The sequence below is a fragment of the Schistocerca nitens genome, chromosome 5, assembly GCF_023898315.1.
Source record: "Schistocerca nitens isolate TAMUIC-IGC-003100 chromosome 5, iqSchNite1.1, whole genome shotgun sequence".
Taxonomy (NCBI): domain Eukaryota; kingdom Metazoa; phylum Arthropoda; class Insecta; order Orthoptera; family Acrididae; genus Schistocerca; species Schistocerca nitens.
Genome location: NC_064618.1, coordinates 707,888,742 through 707,902,555, shown reverse-complemented (window position 1 = coordinate 707,902,555; position 13,814 = coordinate 707,888,742). Strand labels below are relative to the sequence as shown.

The following is a 13,814-nucleotide window of genomic DNA, read 5'->3' as shown; positions in this document are numbered from 1 at the left end:
CATCATTGGCAGTGTGGCTCCAGTTGCCTGAGACTGCAGTCATGTGTGTGAGTTGCATTTGCGTGAGTGTATGTGTAAGTCAGTCGTCTATTATTGACAAAGGCCTTACTGACCGAAAGCTTTATTGGTGACAGTCTTTTTTTGTGCCTATCTGCGACTCAGCATCTCTGCTATAGGGTGATTAGCAACTTTCCTTTTCATAATAATGTTACAATAACGGAAATTGTAATAAATACTGCCATCAATGGCAAATATGATGTCATTTGAAAAATTCCATGAGGTTGTTATCCTACAACACATACAGTTGATTAAAGAGTCTGGTTGCTATTCGATTGATCCTTTAATGTAATGAAAGGAACCCTCATTTACAGAAAATGCCGAGCATACAAAAATTTATTTGTGAAACAATGTTAGAACAATTTTACCGGAATAGAAGTGGAAGCAAAAAAGCATAGACATAATACTAATGTAGCAAAAGTGACCAAAAATTACCCTCATGATTATAATTTACATCATCCAAATACTGTACAGCATTCGCAATTTTGTGCTTTTCATTCTTAATTATGAAGTTACTCTACCAAAAAGTGACAGAAAACTCAGTTAACATTGTAATTACCTTCCATTGCATTTCCCATTTGCCTAGCTTCAGTCATTTTAAGCTGTAATACTTGAAGCTGAGGAAGATTATTATTCATTTTAGCACTATTTCTTTGAGCGGCTATCACCAGAGGAAACATCAGGACTCTTACTACAACTGTCCCTGAAAAATAAACACAAGCACTAAAAGAACCTTCTTCTACTTAACACTGTCAACAACATGAAAATAAAATGCAGTTTTACATTTATACTAAAATGTTGAAAGTTTAAGGTGGTCAAGAAGTTCAGAATCCAATATATTTAAAAACTAAACCACAACGTTCTACATTTAAGATCTGTATTCCGTAATAAGTTTGCTACCAATGGTTTGATTTTCCTCCATCACATATCTACAGTGAAACACCTATTGCAGAATTGAGGAAAATGTTAAAAAAACCCCAAAATATGAGCAAAAACACATGTAATTGACATATATGATCAAAAATGGCAATCCTCTTCCATAATTTGTATTAAATCTGTCTAGGTGAAGTAAATTAAATGTCAACACAATGTGTATACAATAATTTGTGTTAATGAATTTCACCAGTTCTTAAAAATTAAAGTTGTATAAAACAAGTAAAAACTTATCAAAAAACTGAAATTGGTATCTGGGTACAAAGTAATCTAGCTGTTTACCGACACAATACGACTATAAATTATAAGTTCACAACATCACTCAGAAAAACACAAAAATTGATGAACATGTTAAATTAAACTAAAAACATCACAGCAGCTAAACAGTTAAACCATAAGCATACATGCAGATATCTGCTAATGACGTACTTCGTCACCAATGGTGTTATTCTTTAACGCTTTTCTTATGAGCCGCACTTCATATGCTCACCACTGTTTGTTATTTTAGGCTTGATGAATGAAACAGAGACGTGAAAAATTGAGTTTACTTCCCCAATTGACATTACAAGCTTAACAGCAGTTGGCTCAGTGAATTTCTGTACACTCTGCGAAATGTAAATTTGAAAGAAAGCTCAGGTTCTACAGTTTCGATGCATGCCCTCTACCACTGCTACCGATCTTTACAATCTACAGTATGTAGTTTGTATGGTGCAAAGTATATGGTGTATCCATGAGTAGTGTACGTAGTTGTTGCAACCGTATTTCAACATGAAAGTCCTTAAAATGTGCTATCGCAAAACCCTCGATCTATTTCCATGTGACATCTCTGTAATAGCATATCATCTACACAAAAAGTATGTTTTTAGCACTTCACAAGTTGCTTTCACCCCTATTTGCATTCCCATCACTGAAGGGCCACTCCCCCTCTCTACACATCCAGCAGGTGAGCTCATTTTACAAGTGTTAGTAAGGTGTGGCAGCAGCGCTGGCTATTGGGTGACTAGCCAATAAGAGTTCACTAGCAGGCAATGTTTCCTCAATTATGACCAAGACATTCTTCAAGACTCAGTGTTTGAATTTAAAAGGTTGACGACTGACATTGCTGAATACAGTATAATATAAAGACATGGAAAAAGATGAGACTGAGTTATGAGTGGCACAAGAAAAGGCGGTGGCTCGGCCCTTCGGTACGTATTGGCTCTATCCGGAACAATTCATATCCACTGTCTTGTTTTTCCATTACCACTGCAACCTAGCAGTAGTTGTATCATAACTGTGTGGTGAAGCTAAATGTCGCAAGTTGTGTTGGCAGTACCATCCATGGATTAAGTCAGCACTTCCTCTCTCACATCTTCCTTCTCCACAAGGGCCTAAAATAGTCCCTTAATTCCATCACCACTTGTGATGCGAAACATCTGTCTCTTGAGCCACTTATAACATGTTCAGTCACGTCAAATGTGAATAGGAAGAAAACAGGACAGTCAAGCAAGACATCAAGTAAGGACTTAGAATCAAGGTAAACCTTACTAGAAAGAAATGTAAAATTTGAGGGTTTTTAGCCTTGATCTTATGGATTTTTCACAGGGGCTCTGAATTTATGGTGTAGAATAACGAAAAACTTAAAATTGGAGAATGTACAATCGAAGTTCCATTGTAATTTTAAATTCAGGTTCCTTTTTTCTGCTTGCATCCCCACGATCCTCAGTTTAGAGTACTAGACATTGGAGTCTTCGGTTCCCACAGCAATATTCAGAATGAATAATTATATTGAGGTGCAGTTTCAGTATGTTATAGTGGACAATGTTGCATATTTTCTGACCTAATCCATTAAATTTCAGGCATGCAGCCACGCAAATAAAATTTCTTCCACTGATATTACTTGCGACTTGTTCTGAGAATGGCCGGATGATACATGGCCGAAATATCGGTGGATGAAATTTTACTTGGGTGGCTGCATGCCCAGAATTTAGTGGACTATTCATTACATCGCGAAAAGTTGCAAACGCACATTTTCTGACCTATTCAAATATTTAAAGGTTTATATCTGTCAAACTGTTACACTGTGGAACTATAAACTTTCTTCTGTAGCACCGGAAAGAGCCTTTTAGAAGACTTCAGTGGCATAACCTGTGGAACCCGTTTAAATAGTAACAAGACAGCTGCGCTGCAAAACCAATGTCTGCTATGTAGAGAAGAGGGCCCACAAATTTGTGTCCTACCCTAAAAATGCAGGTCAACGTGTGATTGAGGTGCAATGCCTGTGTTTACCTGTACAATTGAACATCAGATTGTGCTCTGCATTGTAGCAATTGGACAACCTAATTGTCAAGCTATTCAGGACTTTCATAATGTATATGACAGTTGAAAAAGTGGATACAGTTTTCAGTTATGGCAAATATTGCCAACCTGTTAAAGTAGCAGTTTTGCCATATGTTAAAAGACATTCTGATCATAAGTTCTCACTATCGGTTTTTCCAAACACTACCAAAAAAAAAAAAAAAAAAAAAAAAAAAAAAAAAAAAAAAAACTGAAATGTGAAGAATAAAGCATGTCAATGAAATAGTAACTGATGAGAAAAATTATGCTAACATTTTAGCAACAATAATACACTATCTGTGTGTCAATATGAGGCAGCCCGTATACAGTAATAGTTCTTCGAAAACTTCAAAATGATGATGCATTTCTGTGCAAGATTTTATTTATGAATGAAGCATTATTTACAAACAAGGGCAAATCAAAACTTGCAAGGTGCACCATTGCTCAGCTGAAAATCCACAGTGGCCGAGAGGAATTTTCCCCCACACATGGTTCAAGCTTTTCAAAAATGGCTCGGAGCACTATGGGACATAACTTCTAAGGTCATCAGTCCCCTAGAACTTAGAACTACTTAAACCTAACTAACCTAAGGACATCACACACATCCATGCCCGAGGCAGGATTCGAACCTACGACCGTAGCGGTTCCAGACTGTAGTGCCTAGAACCGCTCGGCCACCCCGGCCGGCAAAGCTTTTCAGGAATCACATTTAAACAGTGCAGTGGCACCACTTACGTAATAAAGACTCCTCTCCCAATCCAATTTATTTACCCGTCCTATCTACCACCCTGTTTTTGTAGTTGTAATTGGCACTCAGAATAATATAGTTGCTTTATGTTTTGTTTCTCTATATGAATATTGTGAGCATTTTGTTATTCTACCATTTTATAGTCCCTGCCCCCCCCCCCTCCCATTATCCTTTCTTCCCTCCCCTGCAGGCCCTAACTGAACCATGTATGTGTTATGCATTGCCGTGCATACCGTTTTTTTTATAATGTATATTTAGATTCACATTTAGGTTTCTGTTCCTATTTCTGTATTATTTCATTTCATTATCACGCTGTTCATTTATTTCTACAGGCGCAAATAGCATCACCGAACCAATGTAGTCTCAGCACTGCTGGCATTTTTGGTAGTTAAGGTTTGTAATGCCATCTCTCCATCAGTTGCATACTGATGCTGAGGACTGACATGCGACTCCACACTTTAATAAAGACTTTAGTTATAGGTGTCTTCTTTTGGAGCATTCTTTACAATACCTTCTGTATGTTAACTGTTAATGATTCCTGTCAATTACATTTGTGACTATGACTCTGTACTTTCGTTTAGCAGATGTTCTGCGCCCAAAATGCATCATTATAATGTACAAAAAATTTTTTTAACAACAGTCTAACAGTTTATTCTGGTGACGTATTTAAATGGGCATAAGTCTCCTCAAGTTTATGCCACAGTCACAGACCTCCTAAGTAACTTTATGTTGCACTTTAACTTAACGGTAGTTCTAGACATTTGCTCGTATAGTGGTATCACAGCAATGCTGACTTAGAACAGAAAATGCCCAATTAGCTAACACTTTGCTGTGAAGCTCCACAATTCACGAAGGATGTTGCATTCTAGCAAGATTTCCAGAACTCAATAAAGTAGTGACAGGCCTCAAACAACATGTGAACTTTTATGAGATCCATTTGTCAAATGATAATTCCATCTCTAGTCCCATGGTAAAACTTGATACTGAATGTGAAGATTAAAGCTGGCTGTTTATAAAAGAACCAATATGGATCACTTTGACAGCCAGTGTGGTACGAATAGTCCCTGCAAAGAAAAACACAGTGCAACGGAGAACAATGTCCTGGAGTTTTGATTACATAATCAATCATGAACAAAACTGATGTCACCAGCTGCCCATTTATTTATCATGCAAAACATATTTTCTGGTCAATTGTATTATTTATTCCAATTTTGAAATTACACTAAAACTGATTTCAGAACTGTAAGATTCCATCTTTAGACACTTGTAATGGATACTACAATTAATTAAGAATTCACAAATTAAATATATCTTAGTAAACTAGAAAAGATTAAAACATCAACAGATTTGACATGTTACATAATCTTGAGAGTCTGTAGCTTGTGGTCACCTAGATGCCAATTAAACCACAAAGACTACCTATGTCCATGAGTACAACCATAAGAGGTGCATTAACTATGCAGCTCTCATCGCTTTTTTTTTGTTCCCCCCCCCCCCCCCGAGCGCTATGGGACTTAACTGCTGTGGTCATCAGTCCCCTAGAACTTAGAACTACTTAAACCTAACTAACCTAAGGACATCACACACATCCACACCCGAGGCAGGATTCGAACCTCTGACCGTAGCGGTCACGCGGTTCCAGACTGTAGCGCCTAGAACTGCACGGCCACTCCAGCCAGCGTTCTTTTTTCCAGAACATACTTATTTTACAATGGGCAGCAGTGTACCTACTTTATTCAAGCACTCTCTTTAAGTCGGCAGCACTGCGGCTTGTGCACTTACCTACAACAATTGAACCCCACCAAGGAAGTCCACAATCTACGTGGAGAAATTCTAAGCAGTGCTGGACAAGTCCTATAGGTGACCATCCACCAAGACCTAAACTGACTAATGATGGTTCTGTACCAACGGCCTGTGCAGCTTCTGACGCTACATCAAGAACTGGTGGTGGAGGCACTGGTGGCTCAGGTATCTTTTCAAGAATTGTTTCTGACAAGCTAGTTCCAGTTTCTGCTGTGGTACTTGATAACCTTAAGGCAGCCATTCCAAGCATGCCACTTCTCATCCATTTTGGCTGAAGCATGCATCTTCCTGCTTTTCCAGCTAGTAACCTCGATGAGTTGTGCTTCTGTATGTGATAATGTCGCACATGCTGAACTGACTGTAATTTGAGACATGAAGCAGAGTCAGTCTGTAATGAAAAGTATTTTTATACAGCATTAATTTTAATAGTTTTCACATAATACTGTTTCTTTACATCTGAGACAAACTTTCCTCATTATTATTAAGTGACTGTTGTTCTGAAGCACTTTAAAAAAATGTTTTCAAAATTGATAATGAACAAAATGTTATTATGCAAAACTGTACAACACATACTGTCAAATATAAGCAATACTACATAACACAAACTTGTACAATGGTGGGTATGAGGCAAATTTGAATGTTCATATACATTGCACGTTGATTTGCTCCTAACATGAGGAGTCTTGGAGGAATACTGAAAGTTCGCAGCACATGAACAGGTTTTGATCAACTTGTTGACCACATTATTCTCTTTACATTTCTTAATTTCCAAGATGTCAAGGAAAGCTACGCACTCTATTTCATTGGTGTATGATGAGATCTGCATTCTGAGACTCTTGAATGGTCATCATTGGTCTGAAAGTGCAGAAGTCAGTTCACAATTAAGATTTAAACCTGCTCCTGTGAAACGAGTTCTATATCATGTTAACAATATATGAGGGATATTGGTAAGCACTTGCTTACCAATTGCCTCCCTAATAACAACAGATTGGAGTCATGGGAGAAAAACTGTATGAAATATGGTTAAACTTGCTTCAGAATTTTTAAGCTTACTTTATCCAAGTTAAACAGTTTACACTCTTGCATCCTCTAGACCTGAGCCAAAACATGAAAATGTTCAATATAAAGCTGATGTTGGATAATGATGACACTGTCAGAAGAAATAATGATTTATCATGAGCCATTAGACATAAACACTTCTCCACGCATCATCATCTTCAGCTGTACACATCCATATTGCTCCTATATATTTTCTAATGTCTTCTACAGGCCATTGTCTCTGCCCTTTCTTAGTTCTTGAAATTCAGCAAATTCCTTTCCTGGCCCATACTTTGCATAGCTATAAGTCTTTTATTGCAAACTTTCCTTTTGGAGCACACTGGAAACTTAGTTTTGAAAATTGTTTATTTTACCAGAAGCATTCCAGCCATTTTAACTCTCCCATTTATTTCTTTTCCTTTCCTAGTAATCTCCTTTACTGTTATAACAACTTTTAATCTAGTTCCATGGTCAATGTTCATTTGTAAAATGTTCTTTAAAGACAGCTGATAACACATTTTGTGTTAATTGTTTTGCAGGTGACATACAAATACTAATGAAACTACAGTTACTTAGTTAACCTACAGCACCAGAGTTAGCCACATATGATGCGTAACTATTTTACTCTCTCGCATAAGGAACATGTCACAGAGGCAACATGAAGAGGTGGAAAGTATGCCTCTGAATACACAGTGAGAACTGTCATCAAGTGATGGAGAAAAACATATGGGTTATTGTGATAGTTCCAGCAGCTCACTGAACAGACATAGCATATGAGAGGTTCAGATATGTGATTTAGTTCTTCCTCATTACATCCATTTTTGAAATATGTAAAATAAGTCATAACGGCCAAAGTAGAGAGTATTTAAAATTCAGACTGGCAATAAAGAACTCACGAGAGAAAGACAAATTTATTAACAATGAACATAAAACTGAATATTTACACTTTTTCTGAGGTGTTTATCTGGAGCAGAGCCTTGTATGAAAGTGAAACATGGACGATAAAACAGTTCAGACCAGAAGAGAATTTAAGCTTTTGAAATGTGATGCTACAGAAGATTGCTGAAGATTAAGCTGGTAGGTCACATAACCAATAGGGCAATACTGAAGTGACACTGCCTGAGGTATCAAGGAATCACCAGTTTATTAATGGAGAGAAGAGTGGGACATCAAAATGAGCAGGTCTACATAGGCTTAAGTATCGTAAGCAAGTTCAGAGAGATTTAGGTTGCAGTGATTATGCGGATATGGAGAGGCCTGCACAGATAGGTAAGCATGGAGAGCTCATCAAACAAGTCTTCACAGACTGAAGACAACAACAGCATGTTAGCTTGCTGAGATGTTGTCTGTGACTTCACATCATTCCAGAAAAAAAAAAAAAAAAAAAAAATTCTCATTGTACTAAAACATTTGACCAAGTGACTTACTTCTGCTCTGACTGCATGAAAAGCAGAAATATTTTGTCAAGAGTGCATCTCTTGAATCAGTGGTTGTCAAACGTTTTTGCTTAAGACCCAATGCCAACACTGTAGGGTAACATCTCAGGCTGGAAAAAAAGGCTACTCAATGACAACTTCATTTTTGCCAAACCACAGTTATTGATAGCCTATGACTTACACATTTTGAATTGCCATATTATAGGGTATCACACCAAATACTTTTAAGTCAAATAGAACATAATATATTGTAACTACATGCATGCCTCTGAAGGCTCAGATTGCCAGTTTTCAGTACCTAAGTGCATACTGTGGTCACTTCACCGCAAGAGGATCCCATGATTTTTTTTTTGTTTTCCTTCTGATTTCTGCACACATTTTTTAGGCGTCTTTAAATGCCAGTACCTGAAAGAATACCAAGCGGCAGCAGCAGACTGTTTTCAGTCAGCCTTTTGTATCAGACCAAATATAACAGAACAGAGATGGCTTGAAATAATATAAGTTAATTAATTCAAAATTGTCACAAAGGGATAGCTTTGTATAGAAAAGGCCTTAGAAGTCAGTTTTGTCTATTTTATTATCTGAGTTTTTTGGAAGTAAACTCTTATTGGAATAAACACCTTGGCCACTTTCTCCAACAAGTAGTGTAGCACTTCTCCTGATTGGACTGCATGTGTCCACAGAAGAAACTATCAAACTGAAATAAATAACACGGAACTACATTTTTAGACCAGAAGACATTGTTTAAACACTGATCCACAATGAGGTAACAATAATAATATAACAACAATGTTTTTAATAAAAATAACTGTACATGCTTCCTCGGCCAATCTCACTGGCAGTGGCAATGTACATCAATTAGAACTATCCTGACCATTACTCGCCAGGTAGTGGCACTGTTCACGGCCAAAAATATGCCACTTTCCCAGCCCTTGTAATTTTACTGTACCTTCCCCCTACCAATCTTATTATTAACTGGTAACCTACAGAAATTAGTATGTTTTATTAATAAGATTAGATGGAATATGCAATGTGATCACAAATATTTTTAACATCACTTTTCTTTTATTCATTGAATGGTGCTACAACAGATTTAATTCAACTGCATATTACTTGCCACAAACATGTAGCCTACTGTATGAGATTTTCACTCTGCAGCGGAGTGTGCGCCGATATGAAACTTCCTGGCAGATTAAAACTGTGTGCCCAACCGAGACTCGAACTCGGGACCTTCGCCTTTTACGGGCAACAGAAGTAAAGCTCTGAGGACAGGGCGTGAGTCATGCTTCGGTAGCTCAGATGGTAGAGCACTTGCCCGCGAAAGGCAAAGGTCCCGAGTTCAAGTCTTGGTCGGGCACACAGTTTTAATCTGCCAGGAAGTTTCATGTAGCCTACTGTATTTGAAAGTGATCATCTCAATAATGTGCATCCACAAATCCATATCACTTCTGTCAGACATTTATACCACAGTAGTTGATTGGTGCTAGATGTGTATGGTTGTGAGTTGTCATTATTAATCCAGTAAAAGAAACTCCAATTGAAAATGATACAAATAAGGTCTTTGGAAAAGTCATTAATTGGTTTTCTGCAAATAGGCTTGATCTAAACTTTCAAAACTAAACACAGTACATCCAATTTTCTGCTGCAAAAAGTACAGTTCCTTCAATAAATATAACACATCAACAGTAGACTGGGTACAGCATACTAAGTTTTTGGGTGTACATATAGATGAGAATCTTAATTGGGAAATTCATATTTTGGATCTTCTAAAGCGATTAGGTTCAGCAACTTTTGCAATCAGAATAATTGCCAATTTTGAGGATATAAAAATTAGTAAACTAACATACTTTGCACACTTTCATTCTCTGATGTCATACGGAATAATATTTTGGGGTAGCTCAACATTTAGACAAAAAGTATTCACTGCTCAAAAGAATTTGGTTAGAATAATGTGTGGGGTATATAGTCGCACATCTTGTAGGCATCTTTTTAAAAAATTGGGAATTCTTACAACAGCCTCACGGTATATTTACTCACTAATGAAATTTGTTCCCAACAACATGGACCAGTTTAAAAGCAACAGTGACATTCATGATTATAATACCAGAAAAAAGAAAGACTTGCACTTTCCTTTACTCAATCTATCATGGCACAGAAAAGGGTAAAATATGCTGCTATAAAAATTTTCGACAAATTACCAGGTGAAATAAAATGTCTGACAGACAGCAGTAATAGCTTCCAAAATATATAAACCTTGTTTCATATGTGTATTTCTTGTGCACTTGACATGCTCCACATCAGAATGGCTACCGAACCGTACAAATGATCAATGGAGCATGCAACCAACCAACTAACTGTAAGTACCCAATAGGCAGTGGAATTTATTACAGTGGGTTTAAGTTATTGTGCCAAATTATGATGTGAATATAACTATAGAATGCACACTAAACTTTTTCCCACAACTAGAGGTGGGATTGTGTTTAAGAAACTAATTCAGTACTGAACTTTTGCTCAACCTCATATAATTAGTGATAAATATCATATCAAACAACATATTTTAATACACAAGTTCCTACCCTTCATTACCCTCTTAAGAAATAACTCACTGTCTGATAACTTAAGTCCCGATGCAGTGCTAGCAGGGCTACTTATGCATTTTGCAACTCCTATGTGGCAGTTCTGGGAACACAGTGATGACAAATGCAAAAGCATAGGCAACATAGGCAAAGAGCTGGTTTTAAGCAGACGATGGGAAAATGGCAAACAAATAATATGCTGAAGGAAAAATTCTCATAGCACATCAGACACAAGAGTCAAAATGGCATGGAGTTTGACACCAAACTACATCAGCCCAGCTGATATTCGAATCTTGATTTGACACTGAAATATTATCCCACTTTGGCTCTCACTTCTTAAGGGATATCCAAGAATTCTTCCTTCAAGATGTCTGCTGGGAGTCTTTAGTCTCTCAAAATGTGTTTTGTAGCAGTGGTGTGAAGCTAATTTCTCACAGGCCTACCTAAACTGTAATACAATACCAGGATGTTTGATATACCTAAAAGAAAAAATACTGAAAACAAAATTACAGCAAGTACTGTGGAACTATAAAACACTGTGATGGTGGCAATTTGAGCCATGTCAAGACATAGACTATCACACCAAGTAATGTCTGACAGCAAAACAAACTCTTATCAGAATGGGAAACTTTCAATTTCAACAGTGGTAATATAATTGCCCATTTTCACATCTCTCACTGGTTCTGGTTGAAACAATCCACCAGTGGATACATGAAACATGTGACTTGCAAATGATAATATGTGCAGAGAAGCTGGAGTATTCTGGAAAGCACTGACCTTATTTTTCATGTTACAAAATTTAATTGGTTGCATACGATTATAATGGCTTATTTTATACTCTCCCATTCCCTATCGACCTGCAGCAATTTCAAGACAAAGTCTATTTCTTCAATTTGGTCACTCAAGAAATGGCTGAATCCACAGCTATAACACAGGGATAATACTTTCAGTACACATAGGAAACAAGACCACGATAAGCAAACAGGAAACAAATTTATATTAATAAATATCTGGTACTGGTGAGTCATTAAAAGATAAAATAAGAAACAGGTATGTACAAGTCAGTTGTTTTCCAATCTAATGCCTTATGCTCAACAATATGCTTAATTTCTGACAGTGTCATCATTTTACACACTCTCAAATAGAAGCATTCCTCTCCTCTATTATGTCAATCAACGTAACCCCCTTCCCTCAAATTACTTCCAGAAAACCTTTCAAATTAACTGATGTTCCAAAATCCTTATGACAACAAGCCACCAAACCTCTACAGTAATTCAATGTCTCTAGAACTTATCTCTATTTCTGCTAAGGTCTGAACATTCGTCTAATTCATGGAATATATGCCCGAATTACTAATTGCTAATCATCAGTCTCCTACAAAACAATGCAAGCATCGGTATGACACCAAGTTCCTGAATGTCTGCATTTCAGTTATTAGGTTCTAAATTGATTCAATATTCCTGCCACAGCATCAAGACTGATGTCAAAGAATGAAATATATAGGCCAACCTCTCCACTTATTGCCAACACCTCAATCAAACAACCTCATCCACTTTTATGGCTATGAGTTCACTATAATGCTGTAGCGCTGCCGTTGGTATTCCGCGTCCTTTGCCAGATTAGGAATGGCGAAACTAAATGCGCTGTCATTAGTGTAGGCAATGCTTATTCAGCGGTTTGATGAAGGGTCAATAATATACTTTATAGCGAACAAATGAACCCCACGTGAAATGGCCTAAAATAAGGTAAAAGTCAGATATATAAAGTGCAGTTGCTTGGCAGTGGTTTTGCTTATCAACATATCCGAGAATAATAGTGATAGGCCACTGATTTTGCGATGGCAACACATTTTACTAGAACGATGTATTTGCCGACATTTTAAATAACTGGCAGACGAAATACAATCAATTAACAGATACTTTGAAATTATCTGTCACCAAGTAGTCAATAATCACACACATCAGTTTCTGCTGTATATTTGTAATGTAGTTTACTAGCAAACACAAACAAAACACAGACATCATCTATAAGAAACACTGTAAAACATCGCGTGAAAACCGATATAGTCTAACTGCTTCAGTTACGTATTTACGAAACTCTCCAGACAGTCATTACAGAACCTCCGAAACGAACATGATCTGCACACTATAAATACAAGAACTAGAAACTGCTGTTTCTTGATGTACCTTCAGTACTTTCGCTACGAACACACAATTCGCTACAGTCGATCCACGCGCGTTACAAGTAAACACACTTGCCGCCATCTCTCTCTAACCTAAGATTTTGTTGTGATGAAAGCACAGGTGCCTAGTCCACGAGCAACTAAAATGAGTACGGTACAACTGGCGTTCGGCTGAGATCGCCGATTGAATATGGCGCGAACGTAAACGTTTAAGCCGTGTTAACCTCCTGTTCACAAAACGTCGTCACGTACGATAAATAAAGGTCTGAGCGCACGACTGTGTGATGTCAGCAATGTAGTGTTAGCCCGTATTACACAACACACCTAAGGGCCCGTTTAGACGATAGATTGCGAGTCGGCTGAAGTGAGCTGCAGCGGTTTACATAACACGCGGTCAAATGAGAGCTTTCAGACGAGCGCGCGTGAGCGGGTGCTTAGGCTCTCTGCAGCTGACACGTCGGCTGTTAAGTGAATCGCCTGCTATTCGCATTAAACAGAGTCTAATAAGTGAGTGAAGACGAGAGCGCGTAAGCCGAACAGGCGACGCTTGGCGTCCATTGTTAGTCTTTGTTTTTCAAATGGCAGATTGTTGTCGCGCCGAAAAAAATGGAGATGTTGAACAATTTATACTTGAAATTCAATTTGGGATTCCTCCAAAGCAGATTACCCTAATAATAACAAGAAAGCTAAGGCATGGAAGGAATAATGCAGGGTTTATAACGTCA

The 13,814-nt window shown here is 37.6% G+C and overlaps 1 protein-coding gene across 2 annotated transcripts in view; it reads right to left on the bottom strand.

Annotated features, from left to right (window-relative positions):
• The window catches only part of LOC126259517 (mitochondrial inner membrane protein OXA1L), a 32,939-nt gene extending 19,576 nt beyond the window's left edge, over positions 1–13,363 (bottom strand). Inside the window, exons 1-3 of one of the 2 annotated variants that reach the window (XM_049956376.1) lie at positions 13,094–13,363; positions 5,837–6,215; positions 617–760 (exon numbers count right to left, since the gene is read on the bottom strand). In XM_049956376.1, coding sequence (XP_049812333.1) covers positions 617–760; positions 5,837–6,215; positions 13,094–13,171 — 601 coding nt within the window. In that variant the 5' untranslated portion in view covers positions 13,172–13,363. Of the gene's footprint in view, positions 1–616; positions 761–5,836; positions 6,246–13,093 lie in introns of both variants that reach the window. The other variant, XM_049956375.1, reaches the window with a different exon arrangement.
• Positions 13,364–13,814: the final 451 nt, after the last annotated feature.